At 39.2% G+C, this 24,293-nt stretch overlaps 1 protein-coding gene, 1 long non-coding RNA gene and 1 other non-coding gene across 7 annotated transcripts in view; 1 reads left to right on the forward strand and 2 right to left on the reverse strand.

Annotated features, from left to right (window-relative positions):
• The window catches only part of LOC110130799 (uncharacterized), a 26,239-nt gene extending 14,008 nt beyond the window's left edge, over window positions 1-12,231 (forward strand). For all 4 annotated transcript variants that reach the window (XR_011489893.1, XR_011489894.1, XR_011489895.1 and 1 more), the window contains 2 exons: window positions 1,017-1,100; window positions 11,962-12,231. This is a non-coding gene — a long non-coding RNA (uncharacterized lncRNA). The remainder of the gene's footprint in view (window positions 1-1,016; window positions 1,101-11,961) is intronic.
• The window catches only part of API5 (apoptosis inhibitor 5), a 27,348-nt gene extending 5,981 nt beyond the window's left edge, over window positions 1-21,367 (reverse strand). For both annotated transcript variants that reach the window (XM_020882994.2, XM_020882983.2), the window contains exons 1-13: window positions 21,143-21,367; window positions 12,125-12,286; window positions 11,002-11,095; window positions 10,488-10,553; window positions 9,734-9,885; window positions 8,106-8,312; window positions 7,299-7,403; window positions 5,952-6,041; window positions 4,589-4,770; window positions 3,282-3,375; window positions 2,404-2,460; window positions 666-742; window positions 10-146 (exon numbers count right to left, since the gene is read on the reverse strand). In XM_020882994.2, coding sequence (XP_020738653.1) covers window positions 10-146; window positions 666-742; window positions 2,404-2,460; window positions 3,282-3,375; window positions 4,589-4,770; window positions 5,952-6,041; window positions 7,299-7,403; window positions 8,106-8,312; window positions 9,734-9,885; window positions 10,488-10,553; window positions 11,002-11,095; window positions 12,125-12,286; window positions 21,143-21,211 — 1,492 coding nt within the window. In that variant the 5' untranslated portion in view covers window positions 21,212-21,367. The remainder of the gene's footprint in view (window positions 1-9; window positions 147-665; window positions 743-2,403; window positions 2,461-3,281; window positions 3,376-4,588; window positions 4,771-5,951; window positions 6,042-7,298; window positions 7,404-8,105; window positions 8,313-9,733; window positions 9,886-10,487; window positions 10,554-11,001; window positions 11,096-12,124; window positions 12,287-21,142) is intronic.
• Window positions 21,368-23,579: 2,212 nt separating this feature from the next.
• TRNAC-GCA (transfer RNA cysteine (anticodon GCA)) lies at window positions 23,580-23,652 on the reverse strand. The gene has a single exon. It is a non-coding gene; the product is annotated as a tRNA-Cys (tRNA).
• Between the last annotated feature and the right edge of the window lie 641 nt (window positions 23,653-24,293).

The raw sequence follows: 24,293 nt of genomic DNA on the forward strand, positions 1-24,293 counted from the left end.
AACGCTCACCATAATTAAAGTTGCTCAAATTGCTGCTGTATTTCCCACTAGGAGGATTATAAATCTGCCTGGCATCCCTTTTTGGTCCTGCTGAAGATTTCTTGGGAGGTGAACCTGAAGTTGTATCTTCACTGGTTCTCTTTTGCCTATAATGGTAGGAAGAACAGCAATGAAAAGAAATTCTTTTATATCAGAGGCTAGCAATATATTTATTATATTAGTTACAAAAGACATCCTAAAGATGATAGTCACATCAGAAAAAAGGAAATAACATCTTGACATCATCAAATTAACTCTGCTTCAGTTATGCAGACATTGTCAGAAGGGCATTTACAGGGCTTTAAAACAATCTGAAATACGTAGCTTCACAGATTATACTCAAGTGACTCATTTCATAGAACTTACCAGAAAAGTCTTCTTATGCAACAGCAATACAAACAATGGTTTGAAAATTCCAGAGTTGTATTCCACCAGTTTATTTTATAAATACTAGATTAGATTTTCTATTTAAGTCACACTTCTAATAGCTATATTCTAACATCTTATTAAGAATCATTTAATAATGTACCATTTTGTACAGGAAATATAATAATCTGAATTCAGACTTTTCATATTTATAAATCAAATATTAGAATACTTTAATCCCTTTTAAATATGTTCCTTACCCAAGCTCAACCTTCTGTACAGGCTTCCAGGATAATGTTACTGTGCTCTTATAAGAAGGAGGAATATGGAAGAGATCCTGAAGAAACAAAATTAGAGATTTCTAATGTATTTGGTGGCATGGGAAGTGGTAGTAAAGATAGGAAACAGGAAGACCATATCTTTAATCTTAGAAAAGAAAAGTAACTTATCCCATTTGCTTTTGTGCTAGTGACTAAAATAATAACCTAGGGAAAAAACTGCAAGAGAAAAGTAAACAAGGACAATTTTGTTTACAAATGACATATATTACCTAATGTTATGTGCACATCACTTAAGAAACTGAAGCTAATTTTTTTCAAATGTCATTTCAGGTTACAGGACAAAATATCAATCAACTTCAGTCAAATCTCCAAGTGGTTTCTTTTGCACAGATGCAGTCACTAATGTGCTTTAAGGTAAATATAATGGTGCAATCTGTATTTGCTACTGCAAATTTTTAAGTGGTTCAATACCAGAACAAAACAGTCTGGGTAATCATGTTTTTCTTCCCTCAAATACCTATATATTACCAATAATGAAAAAACCCACATTAAATTTTAATACTGAAATAATTCAGAAGTGAAATAATCTAACCCTCAGTATACCCTCACAACTATGATGAATTTATATCTATCATTTTACCCTAATTTTTATATTTAGGTAAAATTTGATAAAAGTAAACTGAGTTTCTTTCACAGTTAGTATTTGCTTAAAGTATTCTAAACATACTGTATCTTCAACTTTGATTTATGGTATCAGTTCAAATAAAGTAAAATCTCACATTTTAATGTATTAATTCACCATTTCAAACTATGGTTTATATTTAAGATTTGAAATAAATGGTGCCTATTACAAAAATTTTCTGCGAGGTGTGAGTCAGTTTTCTTCCCTCTTAGTGCCCTTTCCCTTTTGGCACTGATAATTCATCCCTCAATGTCTCACTGTTTCTCTGAAAAGCTTCCCTTTCTCTTCTGATAAAAAGTTAAGTATAAATGGGATTTTTGCCAGCCTGCTTTAAGACACACCACTCGCCTGCTTTTGTCACTGTCAGGCTCTGTGCTGTGAGTGTGACAGACATTTCTCTCTCCCCCTGGCTACAGTGCTATTGACTTGTGACAGTACCGTTAACTTACGATGTCAAATGATGGGTTGCTGTGATTCCTCCTTCGTTCTTTCAGGTTATTAGTTTTTGTTTAGGCTAACAGATACTTGAGGAGGGTAAACAGAACTGAAGCATGTTTATGGCTTAATGGTAAGGTACACTTTAGCCTACAGTATAGAAAACTCAATTTATTACACAGACAAATTAACAGAAAAGAGCACGGGGCAACACGTCATGTATCACATAAGACTGTCCATTCTTAGTGTAAGTGAAGCAGGGTATCATTGGTCATTCAAAAGGAACCAATAGCGTTAAAACTACAAGAACTTAAGACAGTGAAATTTCTGAGTATAATGTATCTGCTCCAATGCTGTTGGTCAGAACTGTGCATGCCTCCCTTTGTTTGGTGTATCTTCTGCAGTAACGTTTAAATAAATAAAACAATGAATTATAATAGCTACAAAAATGTTACTTGGTATTATAAAAGGCATAAAGCTTTAAAAGGCCAATGTATGGAACGTAATGGCATTTCTCCTGCACTAGACTACTACAGACACATATCCCTTGCACTAACTTTCTAGCTAGTTGGGATGGCTGAGTAAGAAAGGAAGACTTACCTTGATTAAAACATTAATATTATTTGTTATTTTCAATGCAACGACTTTAATCTTGTTCTGTAAAAGGAAAACAACATTAAATTAAAATGCCAGTAACTTTTATGATATATTACTTTCCCATATAAAACGTGACTTCCACTTTTTTCAGAATCATTTCTACAGTTAGGAAATTCATTGGCTTATATCTACAGATAATGCTTATTCTTATTTCTTGATTATTAACAAATGTAGAGATGGCAAAGACAGCAAATAATCTTTATCTTCCCTCAACAGGCTAGAACATTAAACTGTTAACTACAATTCACTTGAAAAACAAGTAAGGGATAGGTCATTGGCACATATCAGTTGTTTTAAAAGAAATCAGTTTATGTTACAGACAGACACAATGAAACTTAAAATATTTAATTAGGACTAAAATGAAATAGGATGAAGACTGATCAAAATAGATGAGATCAGGGAAAACCAAAGATCCCAACATAAACACAAGGTATAGTTTGGTACAGAATTGGTAGTTTAATACATTTAGTTTTAATGTAAACTATATGGGTTTCAAATTTTAAAGTCACAATTGCTAATCAAATATTTAAACAAAATGTGCTGCAAATGAGACCCCAGTGAAAGATCATTATGTATCAGAGTTTGGTAACAAACACTGTTCACAAACATTGGAAACATTCAAGACATTTCAACAATGGTAGAAGTTTCCTATATAACTTAGCATATAGCTAAATATGCAGTCTTCTAACACTGTATCTTCAACTTTTAGACTTAAATCATCAGTTCAAATAAAGTCGAATGCTACATTTCAATATATGAATTCAGTCTGAATGGTGGCTATTATACAAATTTCCTAATGAGATATAACCCATTATTCTTACCTCATCTGTCTTTAAAGCCTCGCCTGTTTTACCTTGGAGAGCCAAGCGAAGTTGTCTGATATAAACCTGCAGGCCCCGTGCAAAGTACTGCAGCCTAAATGAAGAAGTATTTATTAATTAACAAATCATCACTTCAACTGTTTTTAAATTCATAGGAAACTACATCCTTTACCAATAAAGAGTAAATTTTGAGGGGGACTTTCTTTTAATTATCAATGTATGATCATGAGAGATACACAAATAAGTAAAATAAAAGCAGTTTTTCTTTGTCAAAAATTGGAAGAGATCCACACTCAACCTGGCAATGGAAACACTTCTAGAACTGGGTTAAGGAAGCTTGTTACATTAAACTGCAAGGTTAACCTAAGTTAGAAACAACCGGGAACCATGGGTTAGAATCAGGTGGCCTGGATTCTTCTCTTCCACTAGTCAAATGAAGCTCAAGTGACAGACACAAGTCACTTAATCTCTCTGTATTTATCTGCTAACAAGGGACTGTTTCTGACACATTTGCACCTTAGGGTCCAGTTTAAAAATAAAACAAAATTGTAAATTTTGCAAAGGATGTTGAGTAATCTTTTTTTCAAGTTTGTTTCCAGGCAGTATGTGTGGAAAAGTGCTACCATAACTCCAGCCTGACGCCTTCTAGGAATTCTGCTTAACAATGTGGCATCGTTGTTTTTTTTTTTCACTTTCAGAGTAATTTCCTAAGATGTTTGCTTCTGGTCAAATGTTTCACCAAGTAATAAACCTCTGCCTTACCAAAGCATAGAGGACAGTAACAGTAGCTTAAGATGAGAATTTGTTAGCTCAATGATTTAATACAAAGTATCTTCCTGATACTTTGCTGCTCCTCCAGCCACAGCATCTTATTAAGATAATAAAAACCCTATAAGAGATTAAGAGCAGCTATAGTTTACCAAATACCCAGTATATATGCCAGGCATTGTGCGTAAGGCTTTTCATTACTGTCATTCAATTCTCTCAACTCCATAAGGTAGGTGCTAGTATCTATAAATTGAACAGCTGAGGACAATTTGAGGTGTCAGGTCAGAGAATCCACCCAATATCCTAAAGCAAGTGAGAGCCAGAGTCCATTTTTGTAAAAAGCCATCTTCTGCCAAGCGTTTGTCATGCCACCACAGTTGTATCTTTGTATACATTCCTGTTTTGTGGATCTTGCATTCTTTTGCATTGTAGTAAGAAAGGGTGGGGGAAAAGCTCTTGCAAAATGAAAACAAAATCAAGGCAGCTTCAAGATAGCTTTCACCTTTATCAAGGACTGGGGCACTTTAATTATATATCACCTGATTTTGAAATCTTTGAGCTTTTCTGCATTCAGCTTGGCTGTTAAGAAATCTGGAAGTTTTCGGCCCAACTGGTGAAAGCTATACAACAAACATTCCACATAACTGAACTGTAGCTTGGGTTCTTCATTACCAGCATTCTCCCCGTTTTCTGCTTCTTCTGGAGGGAGAGGCATGTACTCCTGAGAGATGAAAATACAAGAGATAAATGAGATCTGCTCTAGACACTCTAATTATAAAACATATACTCAAGTAATTATAAGACACACTTCTAAGATATGAAACATTAAAAACTACCAAGATCAGAAATTTATGTAAGATATCCCTTTTACATTTTGGATCAATGACCCAACCTGTCAACATTCCATATTAACCTACAGTATAGCTGCTGCTGCTACTACTGACAACAAAAGGAGCCAACCCAGCACTAGGCAGATGAAGGAAATGAAGTTCTGAGCACTTAGGTAGAAAACAAGCTGAAGAGTCAGGATTCAATCTAGGTTTGGCAACAAAAGCTGATGCTCCTAAAACAGTATTCTTTAAAAAAAAAAAAAGTATTCCTAAAAACAGTTTCTTAAAAAACTGAAAAAAGAGTTACCATATGATCCAGCAATTCTACTCCTGGGCAAATATCCAGAGAAAACTAATTCAGAAAGATATATGCACCCCAATGTTCATAGCACTATTTACAATAGCCAAGATATGGAAGCAACCTAATGTCCAAACAGGTAAACAGATAAGATGTGCATCTATGTGTACATACACAGAGCAGTACTACTCAGCCATAAAAATTAGTGAAATAGTGCCATTTGCAGCAACAGGGATGATTATTATAGAGATTATTATACTAAGCAAAGTCTGTCAGATAGAGAAAAACAAGGAAGAATATAAGATATATGTCTCTTATGAAATTCCTAGAAGAAAACATAGGAATAATGCTCCTTGATGTGGGTCATGGAAATAATGATTTTTGGATATGACACCTAAATTGTAAGCCACAAAATAAAAAAAATTATGACTTAATGACTTTACTTCTAGGTTGTTAAAGCTATTTGGCCCTGGGCAGTAACCGCGACGGTGCTCTGGAGCAAACATTTACAATATTTTGATGAATAAATAGCAGAAAAACTTACTATATAAATCTTGTATTATATTTTGTCTAGCATCAACAGAAGAAATGCCAAAGATTAAAACAGATTTGTTTTTAAAAAGTAGACAACATGTGGCCTGAGCAGCTAAGAACACTCGTTAGGATTATTACCTGTCACTTCAAAATCTGGCTCTCCATAATCTGTAAATACTATACTACTAAACTTTGGGATGCTATACTGACTATGCCATAAGGAAAGAAAAAAATTCTTACCAATAACTTATCAAATAGTTTCCTTAAATTTGTTTCTAGCTTTTCCATGTCACCACAAAATGAACTCATTTCGGCCAAGAGTTTTAATACCTACAACACACAATTTACTGTTATTAGCATTTTCTTTGAATGAGCAAGGGTTGTAAAATAATATTCTACATAACTATTTAAGATTGCTTATTTTTCAACTAGGCTTTTACAGAATCATAATGTTTGAACTGGAAAAAAAAATTAGATATGCAGCTCTATTTTACTTTGAGGAAACTGAAGGTCGGAGAGATAATGTAACTTGGCAAAGTCACGATATATGTGAGAGGTAGTGCAGACCCTAAAACCCTGATCTCATGACTCTCAATATACCTGTGAGAATAAGGAAGAAAGGGAACACACATGACACTTTCTGCCACAGGATGATAATGCACAAGGAAGAGATGATGAGTAAGAACTCTTCACTTTTAACATTTAGGCTGGGCCTCCTCTGCTATCAAATTCAGTCTCTGGATACTAACTCAAAGTATCAGTAACTGCCACTGTTCTTGAGGTTCATCTCTGCTTTACTCAAGTCCAGTCTGATCAGTCAAACCCAGGACATGTGAAGCAAACCACAGTTTAAGTGCACAGTGAGACTCTTCTCTCTCCTAAAGACCTATGAGGGAAATGGCACATTTCCATATTTCAGTTCAACTAAACAAACATTATCAGGTGATTTTCAGAATCAGGCTCTACATTAGATTCGGGAGATTCAGAGAGGGATATGGTTAAATTGGGGAGAAAGAAGTAAAGTTATTTTTATATGCTTGGAAAAAATGTGTATGTACATTACAGTTGAGATATAAAAGGGAGAGAGGGTAGTCAATTCTATTGGAGAAGGGATAAGCAATATTTTGTGTTAATCTATTTAAACCTGGCTGATTCCTGAATCGGGAAGATCCCCTGGAGAAGGAAATGGCAACCCACTCCAGTATTCTTGCCTGAAGAATCCCATGGACAGAGGAATCTTGCGGACTACAGTCCATGGGGTACCAAGAGTCAGACACGACTGAGTGACTTTCACTACTACTATCAGTTACAGAGATAAGAACTGTCATGACTGACCAATGTATTTAAAAGCATCAAGGCTACAAAGGTAGAGAATGACTATAACGAAAACTACAGGCACTGCTTTCCCATGCAGCAAACTCTCAGTTAATCCATAAAGCATTCCCATGTAACTAATCCTGGGCCAGGTTATTAGCTAGCCACCACCAAGCCTTAAATCTCTTAGCAATCAGATCAAGTTAGTGGTTTACATTTAGGCTGAAATACGGCAATGCCTTTTCAGTTCTAAAGCCAGAAATTTTCTCTTACCTCCAACTGTATATCAAGACCTTCCACTGGGGTAGTCAAGGAACTGAGGTTAGGGAGAACTTGCTCACAGAAATAAGTCACAAACCTTGTGGAATGAACATTTTTCTGTAAAAATCCAAAGAATGCTGAATTGTCAAAAAAATACTTATTCTCTCAAATATAATAGTCTAATTTAGTCAATCAACAAATGCTCAGTATGAAAGCATCAAGTACCACAGCTAAAATACAACGGGAGAGCATATCCCAGAGCATCTCAGAAATAACCTCAACAGACGGCATATACTTAATTGCAAAGTAATCTGGAGCATGGGACTTTTATACATCTTCGAACTCTTCTTTGATTCTAAGGTCAAATTGTATGGGAAACTTCACTGTTGAATTTTAGACTACATTTCCCCAAAAGGATAGCTCCTTTAAATTGTGTTTTTTAAACTTTGCTATGTATCTCTCAAAAGATTCAGTGCCAGAGGAGGTGCAACGCCAGAGAGAAAACAGCCAACTTACCTGTAACAACAGTCTAGAAAATTTAAGAAAAAGAAGTTAGGTTACTGAACTGTTTTAAAAACTCAGGGAACACTAGAAAGTAGGACATAAAATTCTCAAGACTTTTCAAAAGTCTCTAGGCAAGACTTTAAAGAGATTTCTTGCTGCTCTGGGCTCTTCACTTAGGCCTGTGTAAAACAAATGATGGCTCCGCTGTGTTAATGCTTTCACGCAGAGCTCTGAGGAGAAGGCCAAGTGTAAAACCACACAATTGCGAGCCGACAGAGCGACCAGAACCCGAGCCGCGCAGAACAGAGCACTCACCGAGAAGAGCGGCACGGCCTGCCGCGTGCACTGCAGCAGCCTGTCCACGCAGTCAGGGTCCGAGGGGCTGAAGGCCTGCTCCAGGTCGGCCTGCTCGGCCACCAGCTCCACCAGCTGCTGCCTTCCGCTCACTGTCTGTAAGCTTTTTAACCCAGACAGGATCTTCATGAACAGGACAAATTCTTCACCAGTTACATCTTCTAGCACCTGGAAAGAGACCATTCAGAATAGTTAGTAGTATCTTTATCACTTGAATGGAAAAGAAAGAGCAATATTGAAACCGCATAGCAAACTGGTTTTGCAGAAGTCATATCTGCTGCTCATATTTCTGAACTACTTAAGAGAGAACAACTTGAAGCTTCAGTTGACTTAGCTTCAGAATAAGCCATGCACTCTCAGTGGTGTACTAGATTGTTTCCAAGGGAACAACATTTGGTTCTTGGGAAATTTTACTCTTTTTTACGTCTAAAGCACAGAGGTACATACAGTACGTAAACATATGATACACAGTATATGTGCGGTGTTAAAAATTTCATGGGAAAGTAGCTAAGGATACTCTCTAAATCTAAAATATCTAAAAAGGCTCTTCAGGAGCTGATAGCAAAAAAAAAAAAGGTGAGAAAATCTGGCAATAAACTGTTAAATCAGATTCAGTTCCTTATATTTATAAGCAGCCTCAATCACATTAACGTGGTAATTACATACAAAACAGGAAAAGTGAAAGTGAAAGTCACTTAGTCATGTCCGACTCTGCCACCCCATGGACTTTACAGTCTGTGGAATTCTCCAGGCCAGAATACTGGAATGTGAGGCCTTTCCCTTCTCCAGGGGATCTTCCCAACCCAGGGATGGAACCCAGGTCTCCCACATTGCAGGTGGATTCTTTACCAGCTGAGTCACAAGGGAAGCCCAAACAAAACAGGAGACCATGCAAATTTTCAGTCCTCTGTATCGGTGGGTCTAAACCTTTCTGTTCATTGACCAAAGGAGCAAGCAATCATGACATATCCCACCAGATACAAAAATGAAATATGCGGCTCCTCTCTTTCTCACTGAAGAAATCTTACCAATTAGCAAGTGAGTGGTGCCATTGGAGAAAATGCTGAATTTTCCTGAACACATAAACTATTCCCAAACTTTGGTGCTGTATGAATGTAAAGCTAATTGTGGCACACCTTTCAAATCTTAGCAACTGTAACTCTGCTAGTGCTGGGAGCACAGAGAAAGGATTTATATGTGATCGAACCCTTTAAATTAACACAATGATTCATCATTACAAATGTTGCTGTTGTTGTTCAGTCACTAAGTCATGTATGACTCTTTGCAACCCCATGGACTGCAGCATGCCAGGCCTCTGTGTCCCTCACCATCTCCCGGAGTTCGCCCAAGTTCATGTCCATTGAAAAGGTGATGCTATCCAACCATCTCATCCTCTACCACCCCCTTCTGTCTTCTCCATTTGCCACTATAAGTGACCAAAGTGCAAAATACAACATAAGAAAATCTTGAAGCTTTATAATGCTTCTTATGGGATATATGATCTTATAAACAAGCTACGTATAGCACTAATGAACACTGCTAAAATCAACTATGTTCCTGTGCATTAGAGAAGTTCACTAAAAGCTTACCTTTTTGGATTCAGTTAGTATAAGTTCCTCTACTTCCTTTGTTAAGACTTCATCTGGTAAAGTCTTAAGTTTTGTAGAAAGGAATTTAATTGCTCGTTCTCTAACAATGTCCTCTCCTTGAAGTATTTGGCTGAACAAGCCACCTAAAGTCCCTGAAAAACAAAACAGTTGCGTGCAGGAAGTCAATTCCATATGGGAATGACGTCATGCAGGAAGTCAATTCTATGTGGGATGACGTCATGCAGGAAGTCAATTCTATGTGGGAATGACATCCTTCAAGTCAATCTGAATTACAGCATTTCTCTTCAGGTGAATTAATATACATCATGAATGTCACTGATACTGGTTAAATCAGTCTAAAATTTCTACAGTCCCAACCATAGGAGTGATCATACACTTTGTTCATGCATTCAGAATCAGCTTGAGCATGACATTCCTTTCTATCATTATTAATAGTAAATAAGCCCAGGTACTTTTGGATGAATTCTTTGAAGTGGGAAACAGAGTTTTTCCAACATATTTCTAAGGGAAAAGTTTGGTCTGTTTTTAGAATTATTTCTGCTGGTTTTTTTGTGTCATCTTGACTCAACATCTTGAGTTAAGCTGCTTTTTTTTTTTTTTTTTACTGAGAACACTTAGAATTTTTATGAAACAGATGTCTGGGTCAATCCCAGACTTTACCCTTAACAAGAAATGTCAAACTCCCCAATTTTTTAGGCCATCAAACACACCTCAGAACAAAAAGTGGCCTTACCTTTTGCATCCATCTTAAATATACTTAAGAGGGCGTTGTTCACTAAGTTAAATTCTGCAGAGTCATCTGGATAGAGACAGAGAGGTACAGTGTATAATCTGCTTCATTTCAAACCTAAGACTCACACAGTCTGTCACAGATTATACTGAGAGGAGACATAAACCAGGCATTTATCTCAGGTACCAAGAAAATACATCTTTCCTGTCAGGGCAGAGACCCTGCTCTAGTGTACCTGGAAAGCGCTTATGTTAAGATGGTAAGATGGCACAATTAAGAAACTCAGGAAACTGCGGGGTGACGAATCATGACACATCAAAATACCCCAAAGAATCCAGTCATCATAGCTTTACAAAGAGAATTCAAAACAAAACTAGAAATAAGATGGTCATTAAGCTTCAAACTAACTGAATAAAAAAGAATTTAAATTTCTATCAGAGGTAAATCTTCAGAAAAAAAGAATCATTATTTCAGAGAAGTTACATTTAGATAATAGGGTAGGAATAAAATTCCTTACCTGTTTGCAAAAGTTGGGTTAGTATATCTGCCACTCGGGGGAGATTTTCTCCAGTGGCAAACTGAGGCAGCTCTTTAATTGCTTGCCGTCGAATCTGAACATAATTTCAAATAAAAAATTAACCAAATACTATCATGAATAAAAACAACCACCTCAACCTTTAAAGAGGACAAAAAGCACAAGAGAAATCATAATTACGGGCATATGAGTCACAAAAATATAAAACATGAGATTTTTTAACAGTTTTAGAAATAATTTACTCCAATTTAATATTCACGCTTCACAAAGCACTAGAACAAAATGTGATGGAAAGGAACACTATACACTGACTACACATAGCTGCTGGGTTTTTACTACCTGCTGTGGGCACAGGGTACGGGATCCCTCAAGAATGGCTGGAGTGGCCAATGTCATAGCTAGGAACGACTCACTTTAGGATTTTTAGTATTCGAATTTGTGGATATATTCTGGGTACTTAATTCTAAATACAGGATCTTGGCTTATCTAGTTTAATATAAAAATTCAAATTATGCATGAAATGTTGATGATTCACTAATTTCATTTGAAAAGCCAGGGGCTAATAGTTGAAAACTCTTAGGAACTTGTATCATCAGCAGCCAGAAATGCTAATGGTTAATTCTGTTCCAAGGAAAAACTACTCCTTTCTATTCCAGTAATCACATATAATTATTTCACAGTTCAATTATTTTTCTGCTATGAAAAATATTTAGGGGTGTTGAAACTCCATTTTATGCTGCAATGCTATTATTAGTTTAAATATCCAAGGAAGCATAAATTGACAAGGTAAAGCTAGTCTGATTTCATATGCACTCTGCCTGACAACCTATGAAAAAGATGTGAGCCACAACTGTTTTCAACAGTGGATAATAAATAAGAAAAACAAAGTATTTTGTATGCATTTTTGACAACTGAAAGGTGGTTACATTTTCTCTTGTGTAGATTGAAGCCCTGGGATGTTGTCCCATCAGACCAGACCTGACGTCAGTATTGGATCGTGCACCAATGACTGGTACTTCAGTTACATTAGCCACACACAGAAAATGTCTGCAAATGGCAAAAGCAACATCTGAAAACTTGTTCAAAGTAGCAACCATAAACGTACCGATACATCTTCATCTTCACAGAGGTCTAACTGTGCATTGATAGCAGAATCAGCCAATTCTGGAAAATGCTTAAAGAATTTCGGAATAAACTGAGCTGCTAATCTTTTTTCCTTGGTACCACCTTTGACACCATCCAGTATCACTTGATAAGCATCTTTATGCTGAAACAAAAGAATAAAACAGAAAAGAAATACAATTTTCAAGAATGGCAAGCTAAACAAACTTCTTTGAGCTTGCTTTAAGTTAGTAAAAATTTCACATAGGCTAACAAATAGGGCTTATTTTTGGAGTTTTACTGCTTAAATTTAACACCTACCTTCCTATTATCTGCTCTCTGCCCTTCACATTATTCTTTGTGACTTGGAAAGAGAGAAGAATGATTCTAATTTTATGTGGAAAAAACAGGTTTGTTATTTACTAACACTTCTTCATTTAGTGATTAACTGTTCCTAGTCTTGTAACTGTATCATGCTTTAAAATTTTGTAATAAACAGAATAAACACAACTGTACTCATCTCACACGCTAGCAAAGTAATGCTCAAAATTCTCCAAGCTAGGCTTCAACAGTACGTGAACCGAGAAATTCCAAATGTTCAAGCTGGATTTAGAAAAGGCAGAAGAACCAGAGATCAAATTGCTGACATCTGTTCGATCATAGAAAATGCAAGAGAATTCCAGAAAAACATCTACCTCTGCTTCATTGACTACACTAAAGCCTTTGACTGTGTGTATCACAACAAACTGTGGAAAATTCCTTAAGAGATGGGAATACCAGACCACGTTACCTGCCTCCTGAGAAATCTGTATGCAGGTCAGGAAGCAACAGTTAGAACTGGACATGGAACAACAGACTGGCTCCAAACTGGGAAAGAAGTACGTCAAGGCTGTATACTGTCACCCTGTTTATTTAACTTATATGCAGAGTACATCATGCGAAATGCCGGGCTGGATGAAGCACAAGCTGGAATCAAGACCGCCGGGAGAAAGATCAATAACCTCAGATAGGCAGATGACACCACCCTTATGGCAGAAAGCAAAGAGGAACTAAAGAGCCCCTTGATGAAAGTGGAAGAGGAGAGTGAAAAAGCTGGCTTAACCATCAACATTCAAAAAACTAAGATCATGGCATCTGGTCCCATCACTTCAGGGCAAATAGATGGGGAAACAATGCAAACAGTGAGAGACTTTATTTTTGTGGACTCCAAAATCACTGCAGATGGTGACTGCAGCCATGAAATTAAAAGACACTTGCTCCCTGGAAGAAAAGCTATGACCAACCTAGACGGCATATTTAAAAAAGAGAGACATTTACTTTGCTGACAAAGGTCCGTCTAGTCAAGGCTATGGTTTTTCCAGTAGTCACGTATGGATGTTAGAGTTGGACCATAAAGAAAGCTAAGTGCAGAAGAACGATGCTTTTGAACTGTGGTGTTGGAGAAGACCCTTGAGAGTCCATTGGTCTGCAAGGAGATCTAACCAGTCCATCCTAAAGGAAATCAGTCCTGAATATTCATTGGAAGGGCTGATGCTGAAGTTGAAGCTCCAGTACTCTAGCCACCTGATGTGAAGAACTGACTCACTGGAAAAGACCCTGATGCTGGGAGGGACTGAGGGCAGGAGGAGAAGGGGACGACAGAGGATGAGATGGTTGGATGGCATCACCGACTGGATGGACATGAGTTTGAGTAAGCTCTGGGAGTTCGTGATGGCCAGGGAAGCCTGGCGTGCTGCAGTCCATGGACTGCAAAGAGTCAGACATGACTGAGCAACTGAACAGACTGAGTAAATACAATTCTCAAATAATTTTGTTAGATATACTGATCTATTTTCAATGATCACAGTGCAGAAGGTAGAATATATTCCTGAAATTAAGCAATAAGAGGAAGGTTAGGAAGCTTTATTTTGCCTCATGTTTTAGGATATAAAAATGGTAATTTGTTTTACATGCCCAATGTCATATATTTAACTTTTCATTAAAATAACACAAAGCTTGTTTGTTTCCTTTAAAAAAAAAAATTTCAGAAGTGCTTGCCCTCAGATACTCATAATGTGAAGAATCAGCAAATTCCCAGTCCCGACTACACACTTGCCTCTAACTAGCCCTTTTATTAATGGATCAAACTGGGAAACAAAGCACTACATATCAGGACTACAGAAAACCTGTAATTACGGGAAAACCTTAAACACACTACTAAACCAAGTATGTACACAGCATCGCATTTACTCTGTAAAAGGCAGTCCTCTAAATGCTTTAGACAAGTAAGTGGATGACTAAAGAACATCACATAGATTACAGATTTAAAGAAAAAAAAAAGAGGCAGGATGCAAAGTTATTTAGGTTCACTGGGATCTCAATTAAGGACACTATTTTTTTAAAAAATAATCAGAAACAAAGTGTTTTATGTATCAAAAGGCTATGGTCACAGTTAGATCTTCAAATGGTACAGATTTTAATATCTGAATATTTACTAGATTAATGACAACTCCTATCTTAAACATTAATACCAACCCCTAAATAACAGACATTTCTGTGAATAAAGATAGCTTCCTCATGAAATGCAGACACAAAATCAGTCTTCAGGAATTACTACTTCAAAAGTATATTACCCACTTTTTAGTGCAAAGGTTCAAAAATATGGCTGACTTCTGTACCACTTTACACTCCTCTAGCTTGCTCCATAGCTTCTGAAAAGTGACAATGTTAGTCACTCAGTGTGAAAGTGAAAGTGTTAGGTGCTCAGTCATGTCCAACTCTTTGACACCGCATAGACTGCCAGGCTCCTGTGTCTATGGGATTTCCTAAGCAAGAATACTGGAGTGGGTTGCTATTCCCTTCTCCAGGGGATCTTCCTGACCCAGGGATCCAACCCAGGTCTCCTGCACTGCAGTCGGATTCTTTACTGTTTGAAAGTAAAGGCTTCCCACCAGGGAAGCCCTCAGTAGATGTCATAAAATCAAAGTCTGGAGCCATCTGACATCCTTACTTTTTGCACAGTTATCAGTCCAATTTCCTTTAACTTGAATTTCAAGCTTTACTTAGAAAGACCTTTGAGTTGTCTAAAACTCACTGTCTAAAAGTAAATGAAGAATTTCTGCTTGAAACAACCCATCTTCCTACCAAGGAAAAAAAATCTGGAATAGAACAAAAAGGGATCACCAGCAACACTTGCTGAAAGCCTACAAGGTGTTGTGGAATGCCTTGTGTATTGTGTGGAATGCCTCACAACAATCCTGTGAGTTAGGTGTTACTACTATCCCTATTTTTCAGATGAGAAAACCACCAAGGTTCAGGAAAGTGAAATAATTTGTCCAGAGCCACACAGTTAGTTAAGTAGCAGATCCAGGACCCAAACATAGTTCTGATGGGTTTTTAAGTCACGATCTGTGTCTAATACCAAGCTTCTTTAATTGGAATCTTTCAAATTAGTATCCTGAGATCTTAATTAACAAAAGAGGAGAGAAAGAAAAGCTTGCCAGATGCAGGGTTGTCAAAGGTAATTTGAGTTCTAAACAGGCTTCACACAAGCATGTGAATCGGAATGTATGATCCTAAACAGCGAGACCTTTGGAAAATTAAGACATTTTAACATCGTTAAACTACCGTTAATAGTCATCAGTTTTATCAAATAATTTCACAGACATTATTAACAGACTTTAATTATCCTTTATGAAATGCAAAATAAAATTATATTCTTCTTTGCCAGCTTTTTAAATTACTTATTTTTCAACTGCAGTATACGGACAAGACTTTTGAACAGAAATCTCCCTCAAGTAGTTACTACTTCTGGTTTTCAAAGAAGAAACAAGATATAAGTAATATTTTCAGTGATCACAGTGATTCAGTAACAGGTAGGTGTGTAAACACAACAAAATGTTTCAAATACTACACAGCACTGTACATTTTCCTTTTCCAACAGTTGTATATTTTAGCTAGATAAATGATTTATGATCCTAATTAGAGGCTTCAATTGTAAACGTTTTTAATACATTTCTAAAACTATAGTTATCTGTGATTTTAATATCTAATAAAAAGAGCAACTCAAAAGAAATCACTAAGATATTTTTAAGTAAAAAAGTTACAGTTTCATTCACATTCGGTAGAAACATTCTAAAAGAAAAACCTTGTAATTACGACTGTGAAATCACAACTAATAAAAGTAAAGCCATTATTTTAGAGAAGAAAGGAGGCAGTTTCAACAAATTTCTCAAGTATGACATAAAAAGACAGATAAACTAAGTTATCTTCCTTCCTTCCTTAGACTCCATTAAACTTAGTTTGTGTGTTAAACTGTTAACACTTCTACATATTTTTAAGGGATTATGAACTTGGTTGGTCTTTGATTTTAGCTTAAGCAGACCAGAAAAAAGTACCGAAAGAATGCTATTTCATGAAACATAAGTCAGTCAAGTCTATACTCTTCTACCCTTAAGAGCCAACGCACTCCTGGGCAAGAGAACACGAGAGGAATCTCAGTTCAGCTATTATACTGAGCAGACCTTACCTCAGTCTAACTGCCAAAATCCCTTAATAGGTGTTTGGTTTATCTTTAACTTAAGTTTTTCTCGACTACATAACATAAAATTAAATATTTACATTTGAAAATTAAGTACATTCATAAAAGTTGAGACAAAATTTAACGACGGGCCACAGCGTGTCCCTTCCTGGCCTGCTGGGAGCGGAGAAGGGCTGAGAGAGGGCCAGGAGCGCGGCCGAGGCCGCGTGGGAGGAAGGGGGCTGAACAAGCAGGTGGGCAACCAGAGTCGCGAGAGGAAAGACGACAGAAGGACTGCAAGTTTTGAGGTATTAAATAATGCTTCACTTAGAATTTATGACCCGCAGTTTGCTCCTTAGAACATACACGTTCATGGTTTAAATATGTCTGAGTATGTGTGTATAAAGGTCCCTTCTTCATTCAAAAGAGACCCCTTGAAAACAAGGGTGATGTGGTATACACGTATCTGTTCCTTCCTTGAATATATTTCTTCAAATGTTCTCCTGAAGGGCATGGGACAAGGCAAGGAGAGCAACAAAGAAATAAAATAATTTAACCCTGGGCAGTCCCCTTAGAGGCAGCTCCGTGAGCAACTGTGGGACTCACCTCTTTAAAAAAGGGTGAAAATCAAAACAGAGTTAGAAGGAAGTTCTAGACTAAGAAACTCAATCATGGTTTCAAAAGTGTCCAGAGAAGTGTGTGTTAGTTACTCAGTCGCGTCCGACTTTTTGCAACCGCATACTCTGTCCGTGGAATTTTCCAGGCGAACACTGGAGTGGGTTGCCATTCCCTTCTCCAGAGGATCTTCCAGACCCAAGGATTGAACCCAGGTCTCCTGCACTGCAGACGGATTCTCTACCGTCTGAGCCACCAGGCAAGTCCAGAGAGGTGCCTGCCAGGAAATTCAAAATCGCTACTGTAAATCGTGTAAGGTAACATGAAAATCTGGCTTAGGTACATTAAGAATGTAAATATTTTTTCCTCTCCTTAAAAAAATATGAAAGGTGTCCCTTCTGTTAAGTTGGCCATCCTTTCAATTAAAATTTACAAGCAGTATCTTGAAGCCCAACACACTTTTCTTTAGTGAGCAGTTTCATGAATTTTCTCTAAAAGGGAAGAATTATTACACAATAGAGCAGAATTAGCTGGCATTACGGTTTGGCCCAGCTTCAGTTCCACCAGAATTCACTGTTTGGGGCTCAGCAAATCGTGACACTTTATTACACAGATGTCTTTTTATCTTATTCAGTTGTTTGACACTTGGCATTACAGTATCATGAAGGTACTGATGTCCCATCACTTAACTGAAATGTTACTGTCCAGCAGAGTGTCTGGGGGGCTTCCCAGATGGCCCAGCAGTCAAGAATCACCTGCCAAGCAGGAGACGTGGGTTCCACCCCTGGGTCGGGAGGCTCCTCTGCAGAAGGAAATGGCAACTGACTCCAGGATTCTTGCCTGAGAAATCCTACAGACAGAGGACCCTGGTGGGCTATAGCCCACAGGGTCACAAAGAGTCGGATGTGACTTAGCGACTAAATCAACAATGGTGTCTGGTACATGATAGGCAGTCAAAAAAGATACTGAATAAGTGAAATCGTGGGTCCTCATTCAAATCAGCATGAAAGGTGGCCCTCCTGTTTTTCATAAATTTCTGTCTCCTGAGCACTCTTCCTAAATTAAAAGCAGATTTCTTCTGAGAAACATTACTGACCTCTTGAGGAAGAACTCTCAACCTAAGCTGGGAGATTTATAACTAAAGATGACATAAGAGGAAAATCTGAACAACTCTCAAATTCACAGAATAGGAAAACTCCAGTTTGGCTTCTGTTTTCTCTAACATACTCTAAGCAGGTGACTATTCAGCAAAAAATGAGGCTGGGGGTATGGGACAGCACTGTGTACAGTTTCAGAGGCTGCCCAGAAGACTCCTGAATCACCTCTTTGGGAGAGCAACGTATACAACTGACTTGAGAATCACTGTTCTACCTTTTGTCCCCCAACCCCTCTGCAATGAAGTCAATTTTAGGCAGAACAATTTGCTACACTCTTCCCTAACTCAGTCATAACGAATGAGAGCATCTTCACTTACTAGTTCTCTTCAGGAACAAGGACAACAAAAGCTCAAGCTGAATGACCATGTAAGTTTTCCCTACCCTACCTCAATAGGCAGAAAATGTTTCTTTCATAGCCGACTTAACGCACACACCGTATAGACATCCACAACAGACTATCAGTAAATATTTCTCATTGATGACATCAAAATTCTCTACTGAAGTGGAAATGTGTAGCAAAGAAAAATCATCTGATACTTCCAACTGGTATATTCACAATTCTAGATTAAGCTAAATATGGTCCCAAAATAAAAAAATGTTTTGTTCAGCTTGAAACGGTTCAACCTGAATCATACATTTCTTCATTCTTTCTCTTAAAGAGATGGGAATAACAGACCACCTAACCTGCCTCCTGAGAAATCTGTAAGCAGGTCAAGATGCAACAGTTAGAACCGGACATGGAACAATGGACTGGTTCCAAATTGGGAGAGGAGTATGTCAAGGCTGTATATTGTCACCCTGATTATTTACCTTATATGCAGAGTATATCATGTGAAATGCTGGGTTGGACGAAGCACAAGCTGAAATCAAGATTACCGGGAGAAACATCAGAAACCTCAAATATGCAGAGGACACCACCCTTATGGCAGAAAGCGAAGAGGAACTAAAGAACCCCTTGATGAAAGTGAAAGAGGAGAGTGAAAAAGCTGGCTTAACCATCAACATTCAAAAAACTAAGATCATGGCATCTGGTCCCATCACTTCATGGCAAATGGATGGGGAAACAATGACAGACTTTATTTTCTTGGGCTCCAAAATCACTGCAGCCACAAAATTAAAAGACACTTGCTCCCTGGAAGAAAAGCTATGACCAACCTAGATAGCATATTTAAAAAGCAGAGACATTACTTTGCCAACAAAGGTCCGTCTAGTTAAAGCTATGGTATTTCCAGCAGTCATTTATGGATGTGAGAGCTGGACCATAAAGAAAGCTAAGTCCAGAAGAACTGATGCTTTTGAACTGTGGTGTTGGAGAAGACCCTTGAGAGTCCCTTGGTCTGCAAGGAGATCCAAGCAGTCAATCCTAAAGGAAATCAGTCCTGAATATTCATTGGAAGGACTGATGCTGAAGTTGAAGCTCCAATTACTCTGGCCACCTGCTGTGAAGAACTGACTCACTGGAAAAGACCCTGATGCTTGGAAAGACTGAAGGCAGGAGAAGGGGACGACAGAGGATGAGATGGTTGGATGGCATCACCGACTCTATGCACATGAGTTTGAGTAAGCTCGGAGAGTTGATGATGGACACGGAAGCATGGCCTGTTGCAGTCCATGGGGCAGCAAAGAGTTGGACAAGACTGAACAACTGAACTGAACTGAATTACACATGTTCAGAAAAAAAGGATGGGAGAGGAACAGCCACAGCTTTGCTAATGTTACCGGTGTCTAGGATCTCCCACTTCCTACTCCTTGGGATGGGTAAGGAGGAAAATCAAATGACGTCTTAAGCACTGAAAAGATACAGCATTTCTAACAATAATGGAGATTATGTCGAGGAGACACTGGTTCTTTTACCAAGAAAACACACCACCACTTTATCAATTCCTCAAGTTCAATGGACTCCAGCACTTGAAGGCTCACAAAGAAGCAGGGCTCGGAGGGCCGATTCAGCACTGCTGAAGTTGTGTCTGGGCAAACACTTTAGGGAACTCTTGCCAGACAACTCTATTTAAAGCTGCACCCCCCCCCCCCCTTCCCCCCTGCGCACGGCCCTGTTATATTTTCTTCACACTTTCCACGGGGTGGGGGTGTGTGTGTATGTGTGTGTGTGGTGGGTGGGGCGGGAGCGAAGCATCTAACTTTCTTACTTATCACTGGTCTCCCTCACTAAAGATGCGTTCTGGGAGAGCTCGGGTCTGTCCTCGTACCTCCAGGGTCCGGCGCAGAACCTGGTTCCTGGCAGGAGCTCATCTAATGGACTAAATAACGAAATCAAAAGCCCTCGTTAAAGTCTAGACGTAACGGCCCCTTCGGTATTTCACAAACTTCTGTCTTGCAAGTGCTCTTCCTAAATTAACTGCAGATTTTTGCCTAGAGAAAGGCGTTTCTGACCTCTCAATTTAATCTTCCAAGGGATTGAGCGCCACCGAAAAGGAGGAGAAAGACTTCAAAGGACCCTGGAGGACAAGGATCAGGGAAGAGACTGAACCGGGGGGGGGTGGGGGGGAGTGCTGAAAAAGATGAATTAGGAAAAGGGGAGAAAAGGCTGACCATGGGAGGCAGACAAGCCTGGGACTCGGGGACCGCACTCTGGCTGGTGAAGCCCGAGTCTGCCCTCCCGGGAGGGGCCCACCCCGACGAAAACAGCCCGGGCGGCCAGGAGCGGGCGGGCGAAGCAGCAGCCCCCGCCGGGCCCGGGGAGCGCTTTCGAGGCCGCGGAACGCCGGGCCCGCAGGCCGCTGGGCTAACTCACTTGGCCCACTTGCTCCGTGGCATCGGCTAAGATGCCGTAGTTGCGGTAAAGCTCCTCCACGGTCGGCATGGTGAACGACAAGCCCGGGGCCCGCTCCTGCCGTCCTCGTCGTCGTCGTCGTCGTCGCCGGCGCCCCCGCCGCCTCTGAAGTTCTCCAAGCCTGCGATCCGCACTACTCCGCCTCCAGCTGCCGCCAGTGCCGCCGCCAGTCACCGCGCACAGGGCGGCTCCTCCCCCAACGTCTACGTAAGGCCGTGCGCGTTGGGAGCGGCCTTAGTTACCGGCCAGCGAGCCGCATGGGGTTTGATCGCCCTCTACTTCTGGGAGGTGCAAAAAGCCCAAGGACGATTAAAGTAGCTCGTCCTTTTTTTTTTTTTTTTTTTTTCCTTCTATTTTTGGAAGGCTTGTGCCTGGAAAAAGACCCTGATGCTGGGAAAGATTGAAGGCGGGAGGAGAAGGGGACGACAGAGGATGAGATGGTTGGATGGCACCACTGACTCGATAGACATAAGTTTGAGTAAGCTCCGGGAGTTGATGACCGGCAGGGAAGCCTGGCATGCTAAATGAAGTCCGTGGGGTCGCAAACACTGAGCGACTGAACTGAACTGAGCTGAACTGTGCCTGGCTAGGAGCTCTTGGTTGTGGCTTAGAGGGAAATACACAAGATGACTGCGTTTCGGCCCTTAAAAGATCTCAAGTTGGCCAGAAAAGTGATTTTACAGGGAGAAAAATAAAATGATGAATGAGAGTGCAAGCTCTTCTATGGAAAGTCATGAACTATTTACAACGGATTCAAGGAAGATAACGCATATCTGTGTCAATGGATTCCGTGTTGTTTTTATTCTTTTTAAATTTGGGTTTGTTTGAGCAAAAATCACTCAGGTGTCCTAAAAAAAAAAAAAAAGGACTCTAGGTTCAAACAAAACAAAACAGAAAAACTCAAAAAACAAAACAAAAAATTGTCCATCAAGCTAAACAAGTCTAGAGTGAAATTTGGCTTGCTGGGGAGGTTTGTTTATCTTTGCTTGCTGCCAGAGTAGAGTTAGGACCACCTAGTTGTGTTTAATATCCAAGAGGGTAATAAATAACTGAAACCATATATACTTACTGATAAGAATCTGTAAAATACGAGTTTAAACTAAAAAAAAAAAAAGGAAGTTGCAAAACAGCTATAAAATGATCACATTTTTATTACAAAAAGCACACAAAACAAACTTACGTGTATTCATATTGAACTGTCAAGATCGAAACATCAAGTTATGTAATAAATGATAAATTTCAAACCCAGATTCACTTGTGCAGCATATACACAGGCAATGGTTACAAAACAGTTCCTTGGACCTCCTATTGCTCATTTAGATTAAGGATGTTTTAAAAGATTAAGAAGTAAGAGGGGAGGAGTTGGTAAGGGTTTTTTGAAAGAGAAATCTTGGACTTCCCAGAGGGGCTCAGTGGTAAAGAATCCAGCTGCCGGTGCAGGAGGCACAATAGACTCTGGTATGATCCATGGGTCGGGAAGATCCCCTGGAGGAGGAGAACGGCAACCCACTCCAGTATTTTCGCCTGGGAAATTCCATAGACCGATGAGGCTGGCGGGCTACAGTCGATTGGGTTGCAAACAGTTGGACATGACTTAGCCACTGAACAACCAAATGGGGTGGGGAATAAAGAGCAGAAAGGCAGGACGGGAAGCAGGTTCCACTTGACCAGAGATCAGGTTGAAAATCAAGTTTAGTGTTTGTGTTCACATGTGGGAATGGACATTTTATTTTCTGAATTGAGGACTATCTTTTAACTAAGAGCAAGTAAAAAAGTTATGGCTCTGCCAGAATTTTTCTCTAGTGTCCTAACAAGATTCCTCTACCTTAATAAATTTTAAAGAGATAGCGGAAGGCAATAACAAGTGTGTATGTTGATCACATCCACTACATTAGGTATTTAATATAGTGTTAAGTATATGTGTAAAAATAGGGAAGTGATCTGGGGCAGGAAGTGAGGCTGTGTTTTCAAAGGGACTGTTGCTTTGGCTTAATATTTTAATTCACTACAGTAAGAATAAATTGTTATATACATATAATATAATGTGCATGCATGTTAAGTCACTCAGTCCTGTCTGACTCTTTGTGACCCTGTGGACTGTAGCCTGCCAGGCTCCTCTGTCCATGGGATTCTCTAGGCAAGAAGACCAGAGTGGCTTGCCATACCCTCCTCCAGAGGATCTTGTGGACCCAGTGATTGAACCCCCATCTTTTACGTCTCCTGCATTGGCAGGCAGGTTTTTTTTTACCACTAGCGCCCATTGGGAAGCGAAGTGAAGTTGCTCAGTCATTTCCAGCTCTTTGCGACCTCATGGACTGTAGCCTACCAGGTTCCTCCATCCATGGGATTTTCCAGGCAAAAGTACTGGAGTGGGTTGCCATTTCCTTCTCCAGGGGATCTTCCTGACCCAGGAATCGAACCTGGGTCTCCTGCATTGCAGGCAGGTGCTTTACCACCTGAGCCAGCAGGGAGTCCCCTTGGGAAGCTCAAGTATAATATATAATACATAAGCTCTCTATAATTTTATATACCTGATTTTTTAAGCATGAACTTCAAAAAAGATGAAAGGCTCAACCAGTGCTTTTCTGTTTTAAAATATATGTACTCATACAATTTCCTTCAAACCTAATCCTTAACTAACTTGCTAGGCAGTTCCCCTCAACACTCACCCTTCTTTCTCCATCGCTGCCCTTTAGTTAACCACAGTCTTGTAATCAGTCTTGTGGACCTTTCTTGGTTTCCTTACTCTTCTCTGACTCTTACTCCTGCTTCAGTTCAAATTATATTTTTTCCCTGTATTTCCAACTGGTCATCTAGGCTCAGGGACTAAATTTGGCCCTAATGATGATAATTTTGATGACAGTGATTGTGATGGTAATAATAAGAGGAGTCCTTCTAATAATAACCAAAATATATCCAGAGCAATGACAAAGTTCTAAGCATTTTGCACAAGATTCCTAAAAGCTCTGCGAGATAGGAAGTGGTATTTTCATCTTCACTGACAAATGAACAGACAGAGATGGAATGTGAACTAACTTGCCTAATATCCCTTAGCAGGTAAGAGCTGGGCTTTGAGTCTAGGCAGATGAATTCCAAAGCCAATGCTCTTTAC

This window comes from Odocoileus virginianus, chromosome 10 (genome assembly GCF_023699985.2).
Source record: "Odocoileus virginianus isolate 20LAN1187 ecotype Illinois chromosome 10, Ovbor_1.2, whole genome shotgun sequence".
Lineage (NCBI taxonomy): Eukaryota > Metazoa > Chordata > Mammalia > Artiodactyla > Cervidae > Odocoileus > Odocoileus virginianus.